This window comes from Rhagoletis zephyria, unplaced genomic scaffold (assembly GCF_001687245.7).
Source record: "Rhagoletis zephyria isolate East Lansing unplaced genomic scaffold, Rhagoletis_zephyria_1.1 Rzeph_scaffold_11722, whole genome shotgun sequence".
Lineage (NCBI taxonomy): Eukaryota > Metazoa > Arthropoda > Insecta > Diptera > Tephritidae > Rhagoletis > Rhagoletis zephyria.
In genome coordinates, this window is record NW_016168798.1 from 2,903 (window position 1) to 11,372 (window position 8,470).

The 8,470-nt window shown below is 35.5% G+C and overlaps 1 protein-coding gene across 1 annotated transcript; it reads right to left on the bottom strand.

Annotated features, from left to right (window-relative positions):
- Window positions 1-416: 416 nt before the first annotated feature.
- LOC108377232 (probable basic-leucine zipper transcription factor R) lies at window positions 417-8,001 on the bottom strand. The gene is made up of 4 exons (XM_017633495.1): window positions 7,517-8,001; window positions 4,974-5,105; window positions 1,822-2,070; window positions 417-1,656 (listed from the first exon to the last, which is right to left on the bottom strand). Exons 1-4 carry the CDS (start codon window positions 7,532-7,534, stop codon window positions 1,333-1,335), a joined length of 723 nt encoding a protein of 240 aa, XP_017488984.1. The 5' UTR covers window positions 7,535-8,001; the 3' UTR covers window positions 417-1,332.
- Between the last annotated feature and the right edge of the window lie 469 nt (window positions 8,002-8,470).

Below are 8,470 nucleotides of genomic sequence, written 5' to 3' on the forward strand. Positions count from 1 at the left end.
TGCTGGAAAACGCTACAATGGTCCGGTAAGCGGTTTAGCACGAGTTCGTTAGAGTACATCCCGCTACTCGTTCCTCCCTGGGATTCTTAAATGGAAAAATAATTATTGTAAAATTTCAAGGATATTCAATGATACAATTTTAAAAGTACATTTTTAATACCTAATCGTAATTTGATAGTCATAGTGATGTTTTACATTGCTCTGATTTTTTTTAATAATTTTTTGAAATTATATTTTTCTAGAGATATGCCTATATAGAGGCCAATCAGCCTTTCAAGTGTCTTTAATAGGAAGTAAGGTTGCTTTCGTATAAACACTGCAACTTAGAGCTATTTAAACCACAGTGTTCAAAGCTGAATTTACTTACACCGCTTGTTCTATAGAGTTCACAAAAATAATATTTAATAATAATTTGAATTTATTTCCATATATTTATGTATATGATTTATTTACCAACTTATTGTCTTACAAAAACTATTCCCTAAGTCTAGCATTAACACATTTAAACTTAAATTCTACTAACGGAGTCACTAAAGTAATATCACATCAACAAAATGAACAGAAAATGACAAAGAGAAAATTAGCCTAAAAATTAGTCGTTAAAATAAACATTCAAATCTGCAGAAAGACGAAGATGTCATGTGCGCTTAACAATTAACTTAAATGACGAAATACAATAAATTAAAAGTAATGAGAAAAAGCTGTGCAGAGAACTGACTGAATAGAAAGCAAAAGTGAAATGAAGGCGAGTGAGTGTTTAATTTGTGAAGGAAATGAAAAAAAAAATGAAAAAAAATAAACCGTTCGCCTGCAATAACTACAACACAAAATAAACTTTGATCAGCCGACAGTGAAAGGCGATTCCCGCGGCTTAGTTTCTCAAGACTCAAAAGAACAACAACAAATACGTGCGAAAAAAGTTAAATCGCCAACTTTAGAACAAGTTTATGCAAATGTGCGCACATTGAATCGTGCCGAACATAAAGAACAACTAAAACACAAACAAAACCCTTTGCTAAACACACACACACACAACTTCGCGTGTACAGCACTCGTAGTTATAACCAAACAAATGAGCGTATAATAAAATGCATGAATGAAAATGAATCGGTGGGTGGAAGGAAGTGAAGTGCAAATGAACTACACAACTAGTTGGGTTAAAGAATGCTTGAAGACGCGCTCATTGGCGCTCTGTGTTTGTGTGTGTGTGTGTGCGCGTAAGGCGTGAAATCGACGTGGTTTCAACTTTTGCTGCCTGCTGCTCCCTGCTCTTCTTATTTTCTATCATTCTGTTTCGCTAGCCGGTCGGTCGGCAGTTAGCAGTGCACCGATTTACGCGTTCACCTCACGCAGTAAAGACCTACGCCTACTGACTACAGGATTGTTGCCTTTATTGTTATTATTACTGTGCTTCTCATCATTTTCCGTCGCTGCGGCTACCGAATTCCGAACGGTCGCCGGTGGCGATGCCTGCACGGATGTCACGCCGCCCTCAACGCCTGCTGGTAAGGAACGGAAGGCCTGCAGCGTGTCCGGATGCTCATTGTCGTTGGTGGATTTCAGTACGCCAGGAGTCAGTGAAGGCACCTGGTGTTGATAGCTGCCAGTTAAGCGCGCCACCAGATTGTTGACAGCGCGCAGCGTTGATATTGGAATCTGTGCGGGGATAGAAGAAGAAGAAGAAGAAGAAGAAAGGAAATTTAATGAAATGCGTCAGATGATTTGGTGCGGCGGCGACGCTGGTAGGAGTCATCGCCGAAATATTATTCAATTGTAAATAGTGGTTTATTGAATTTCCGCTTTCACTGCTGGATGGCTTACCTCGAAGATGCTGTCTATGATGGGACGAAAACTGAATGGGAATCCGGTGGCAGCTGACTCGGCATTTGGAGAGTTTGGCTGCATATTCGGATTGCCGTTGTAGTTGTTGTAGTTATTGTGGTTGTTTTGGCCGTTGTATTTATTCGGATAGATGTTGTTGTACTGTGCTATTTGTTGTTGGTCATACAGCCCGTATTCTTCGCTCGGATACAAAATCATACTTGCCACAGGCATTGTTCGCATGGACGTCTAAAAAAAAGTGAGAAAGGTAGCGAACAAGTAATTAATAAATTTGTGCGGTAAGAGGTGGCTTTCATTATTGGTCTCAAATAGCTATTGTAATGATAAATGCGTAAGTTTTTATACAGTCTTTCAGCATCATTTAGTGCTAAGCGGACACCGTTTACGGCAGATGCCATTGCTGGAATTTTATTCCGTTGTAACTTTTTTTAATAAAATTTTAATTAATTACATTTGGTATAATTAACAGAGTTCGGATCGATTTGAACAGCTGTTCTAAAAAAAAAGCAAATTAGTAGTTCGGAGAAACACCGAGATCGGGATAAATTATGCAGATTCACTGAAAGTGTGTCTTTATATTCCTTCAAATTATTCTGAGGGAGTATAAAGGGGTTGAACCTAATTAGACTTTGCCAGTTTTCAGAGATACTATAATGATTACACTCGGGTGTATGCACAAATTATGTTCAGTTTCTAGTACTTAAGAAAAGTCTAAAGAAATATTTTTAAATTGAAAAAGAACTTGGCCGTTTCTGTAGAGAAAAAAATATGTTTGTGATAGCTGCATACTGATCTACATACACTGCTGGCAAAAAATATTGGTACTGCGAATTTTTCACAATATGTAATATGCAACAATTTTTTTCTAATATCTTTTAGCCATTTTTTTATAAAAATATGGTTCATTATACAACAAAAACATTAAAATATAATTCCCAAACTTTGTGCAAAACTCACGAAAATTCAGCTAATTTTCAATCAGATTTTTTAGAATAATAAAGTACAAGTTTGAAGTAGCTAGGAATTACCGTTGATTTTTTGTATTTTTTCTCACGCCGTCTCTTATATACAAAAACAAATTTTCGGAAATACTTTATATGGAAAAAATGCAAAACACCTTCAACAAAAAAAATCTCAAAAGCAATGCGATTTTCGACTAACTACAAACATGAAATTTTTTGCTATAATTTAATGGGCTTAAAAACTGCGTACTCAATAAAATTCTAAAAAATCTGATTAAAAAGTTGAAAATTTGCATTAAAATTTGTTGAATTTTCGGGAGTTTTGGAATTATATTATTCATATAAAATTGGCGGAAAAATATTAGAAAAAAATGTATGCATATAGTATGAAAAATTTGCTGTGCCAATACTTTTTGCCGTCAGTGTATGTAAAATCTTTTAATACCTATTGTTTTTCTTGAGAGCTGGATGTTATACCTTAAACTTATTTTATTTTTGTGCAGGTTGTAATGACTTGCAATGTTGACGAGTGTTTCCGCGTAAACATCAGTCTCTTCATTTTTTTCTTGCAGTCATCTCCAAACTATCGCATTTGCTGTAATATCTTGAAGACATTCTTGCATAATATCAATTACTGGGCCTCCTAGCTAACCAGACCATTGGGGTGCAATGGGGTACAGTCGTTGTTCTGGGTATGCAATTACAGTTGCATGGCTTGCACGATTTGAGAGCATGCACTTGGAATGTCGGGACCCTTAATGGGGAAGATGCCTCTGTCGGCTGGTTGATGTACTCGTAAGGTCAAAATCTGACATCACCATCATCCAAAAAATGTCTGGGTACTTGGTCTACTTCAGCTGCCATGTAAAGAAGTGTAAATTTGGAGATGGATTTGTGGCTAGAGAGCGCCTAGCCACAATCCGCATCAAAAGTAGATTTTTAAACATCTCTCTTATTTGCGCCCACTTCCCGATGGAAGAGCTGGGAAAGGAAGAGACATTCGAGGCCACCGTCGGAAAACTCAGCCTCTTCAATGAAACGTCCGACAACGGACCGAGGCTGATCGACTGTGATAGGGCGAAACGCGAGTTATGTAGGACCGTCACAGGGAACTGAAGCGAGAAGCAGGACGTATTTTCCGCAATAAGAAGAGAGATGCCGAAATTTTATGAGAGGGTTGGGCGACTCACCAAGATTTCAAGACCAAGACGAATTCCTCTTAGAACCACAATGGCGACCTAGTGACCGATGTTATGGAGAAGACGAAGCCGAAACCACGGTCGATAGTGATGCAGTCGATGCTCCACCGCCTGACTATGACGAGGTTCTAACAGCGATTACGCTGCTGAAATACCACAAATCTGCTGGAGCTGACAGCCTGCCAGCTGAGCTATTCAAGTACGGCGGCGAGGAGTTAATAAAATACATTCATCAACTTTTATGAAAAATATAGAAGAACGCATTTCCAACGACCGGAATTGGAACTACTGCGGGACTAGCCTTCTAAACGTAGAGTACAAGGTCTTATCGAGTGTATTGTGTGAAAGACTGAAGCCCATCGTCAACGAGCTGATTGAAGCTTATCAGTGGAGCTTTCGGCCTGGCAAATCCATCATAGATTAGGTATTCACAATAAGCCAAACATTGGAAAACCCCGCGAGAATAGGATCGACCCACACCATCTATTTGTCGATTTTAAAACCGATTTTAACAGCGCGAGGAGAAATTGTATTTATGCCGCGATGTCTGAATTTGGTATCCCCGCGAAACTAATACGGCTGTGTAAAATGACGTTTGGCAATACCACAGTAAGTCGTTTTCAGAGCTATTGAAAATGTAATACAAACAAGTTGAAATGAAATGGGCGCCACCCCTTTTATGTCTTTGTCAATCTAAAAAATTACTTCGGAAAAATTTTAGACCATTTGACCTACTACATATATACCACACAAATCAGAAACTTACATATTGGGTAGTAAGTATGCATGTACATAAGTGTCTCCATAATATAAGAAAATGAATATTCATATGCCCATGTACTATATATGTATGTTTTTTAGTTTTACTTCAAGCTTAATGAAATAAATTATTACATGCATAACAGTACCAATTCACTGAGTGCATAAATATGTACATATGATACGACCACTTATGTAAATATGTACTTACATCATTTATAAGAACCACATCGTGACGGTTGCCGCGCGCATAGCCAGTGACGCGTGTAAATTCGGTAACCAAATGCGACATTACAACAAGTAGAACGAACCACACGAAACGATCCATGGCAGTGATGATGATCTGTAAGAAAAAGATTGAAAAAAGAAAAATTATTTTACCAATGGGAAATTGATATTATCTGAGTGGAAGAAAGAAAAAATAGTAGCTAAAAATATGTACACTTGTGCGAGATCATACATATGTACATATGAATTCGGCAATAAAACAATCACCGACTTGATTCTTCATGAGAACTGAAGCCTTAAGACTAGAGGCATTTGACTCTTCCACAAACTTCATTTAAAATTTTTGTAGTATTTCAAGGCGTTTTATTATGGTTTTTCTTTTCAGTGTTATGCAGTGTTTGCATTGTTCAGCTTTGCGTTCAACATTTGCGTTCAACTCAGCGCAGGGTTGCACGAAAAGAAAGTTGAATGGCTAAAAATATCAAAATATGAAAAAATATCAAAATAATCGCCATAAAAAGGTGTTTGCATTGTTCAACTTTGCATTCAACTTCGACAAAGTTGGTCGCCAGCCAACATTTTGCCATTCAACTTTTTTTTCGTGCAACCCTGCGTTGAGTTGAACGCAATTGTTGAACGCAAAGTTGAACAATGCAAACACTGCTTTAGTCGCAAAAATATTTTTAGTATGCTAAACTTCAAAATTTCATTCTACCCTTTTGCTTTTTTTTTAATTTCCGAGTAAAAGTTTGGCTTATCGTTATAATTTGTGGATATCAAAATCTTTTTCCATCGAAAGATATATATACCTAGATGTATGTATATATGTCTGATCCAAAAGCAAATATTTGCTTCCAAATTCAAGTTTTATGTTGATATCGGAATGCGTAAATACACGCAGTAAGAAAAGGTTACGTATACGCCACCGTCACGACGGTCAGTGCTCAGATTAATAATAATAAAAATTTATAAAAAAAGTTAATAAAAAAAAAAAATTTAAAGAGTACAGGAAATCTGGTTATTATCCAAAGCGCATATTTTGTTTTTTAAACTACTCGAATGCTAAGGCACTCCGCACATTACGCGTCTAATTATATCTAGTAGAGTAGTTGTTTCGACGACTTCTGCACACTTGCGTGTCCTGCATAAGTACGGTTACCATATTTTTAAAAATACAGTACAAATTTAAAATTTCAGAAAACTTAACAGAAATCGTAATATTAAAAAACGCAGCTATAAAGAAAATAGCTGTATTCGAACTTGACTTGACTTGATTTATACTAACCGCCAATTTCATAGCCACAAAAATAAAGAGCAAATCGCTTCAAACCAATAATTTGTAAACTAAAATAATTGCTAATTTTAGCTTTTTTTGGGCATTGATAGCAAATTTTTTTTTTTGAAATTTTAGTTTGGTTTTTCTCTGGAACTAATTTTTCGAGATTTAGTTGTTTGTTTTGATATTCATTTTAAACAATAATAATTTAAGTAGGTAAAATAACTGTTTATACAGTGAAATGCTGACATAAAGAGCCTTGCTATGAGTGTAGGATGACTCTTGCAATTTCCGACTTTTTTATTAAATGTGATATTTTCCCAATTAACGAAGTTTGTTGGATTAACTGTAACCAAATTTTAATTTTAATTGAAAGTAAGACCTTTTCGTTAGTTATGCGGTGCGGCAAATAAATAGGGATGCGACATTTTAACAAGTTTTGGCTATTTTTCTTGTGTTTATGTAAAATTTAGTGTTTGCTTTTATAAAACTATAGCTCACTGTTTAACAAAAATCGTAATTCTAAATTTCAAACTTTGTACAAAAATTGTGAAAATTCGACAAAGTTTCATATTTACTTATTTATTTTTAAATTAAATTTTAGTAATATTTCTCAATTGAATAAGAAGTCAAAAAAAAAAAATTAAAAAGGCTGGCATGGAGTTTCGCTGCCCATTTTTATAAAATTGATTGATATTGAAAAATATATTTCTGTCATCCTATAATATTTACCACTGGATTTAAAATTTTTTAAATAGTATGGGAAATGACTGTTAAGTTCGAGATGGGTTTGAATAACAGAAATAAATGTTTATGAATAATTATTACTTCTTATTATTATTAATAAAAGTATTAAATATAAGCCCTCGTTATACATATATTTAACGATGCCAAAGGTACTCGAAAAGGCGAAAAAGGTATCGACACTATCATACTTGTGAGTTGTATAGTTCCAACCCTAATTGTCGAATATACTTTTAAAAAGTTTGAAATTTTCATGGAAATTTGTCGACTTTTCCTAATTTTTGTACAATCCTGGAAATTCGGACCTACATGGTTTTGTTTGCGTAGCTAGCTATATTTTCATTAGAATATAATACATATTAAATAACCAAAATAACGATAGCTTAAACTTCATAAAACGTTGCATCACTATTTATTTTCCCATCTCTGTAAATTGATTATTTCACCTTTCTATTTAAATATTTTCATATGTATATGAAGTTTTATGATACCCATTTGAAACGCACATCATTATTGAAACTCATTACACACGAATTCCTTTGTTTTTATGTCTTTCTAAATTTGACTAAAATATTTTAATGATTTTCTCACGACTAGCGAGTACTTAAGCACGAAAATTATTTAAAATTTCAAATAGCTGGCATAGTAAAAGAAGTAAAACGCCAACAGTTCAAGCGGCATTAAAAAAAATTGCACGATCACTCTGCGTCGCACACGTCGTTGGCACTGCACTTCGCGTCACGCGTCACGCTTTGTTGCATAGAATACTGCACTCCCAAGTTCAACTCGACTTCAGTGCGATTTCAATGCGCATATTTCAATAAAATTTCCACTCGAATTCGAACTTCACCGATCGCTGACCGAAAACGTTCTGATCGCTCGGTTGATCGCTGCGTTGGCGATTTGTGTAAATAAAATTGCTAAATTGGTAAATTGGTAAGTATTTGAAAAGCATTGAACGATCACAAATGCATGTATGGATGTATGTAGCTAGCGCTGTTTCAAACGTACTTTAGCAATTTCGGTTTTTTGCAATGTGTTTTTGTTTTCTTTGTGAAATCAAATTTCTTGTTTTGATATGCTTTTTTTGCGTTTTCTACTTTTTGTGTACCAGAATAGAAGACTTAAGGTATCATTGACTGGATGGCTTATAAATATTCTGTTTTTTTTTTTAATCAAAATAAAACAAACGAAATTAAGTAGAACCAATAACAAAGCAACAATGCAGCGCCATATGACTGTGTCAGTGGCTGCGATTAGCAGAATCGAAAAAAAACCGAAAAATACAAAAAACTTAAGCTGCAAACGCGAGTATGCGGCGTAAAGCAGAGGAGGGAGGTGTATATGACAGTTGCTTTTGATGGCGTTGAAGTTGCTTGCTTGCGAACGATGTTGCTGGTCGTCCGCTAGGCTGTAGGCTGTCGCTGAGGCTGTCTTTTGCTGGTTTTTGCTGCCGCTGT

Excerpts from the sequence above, each read along its gene's own strand:
- LOC108377232 (XM_017633495.1), bottom strand. Across the intron at positions 2,071-4,973 it reads ATGTGGTTCTTATAAATGAT|ACGTCCATGCGAACAATGCC; the intron begins GTAAGTACATAT and ends ACTTTTTTTTAG. Across the intron at positions 1,657-1,821 it reads TCATAGACAGCATCTTCGAG|ATTCCAATATCAACGCTGCG; the intron begins GTAAGCCATCCA and ends ATCCCCGCACAG.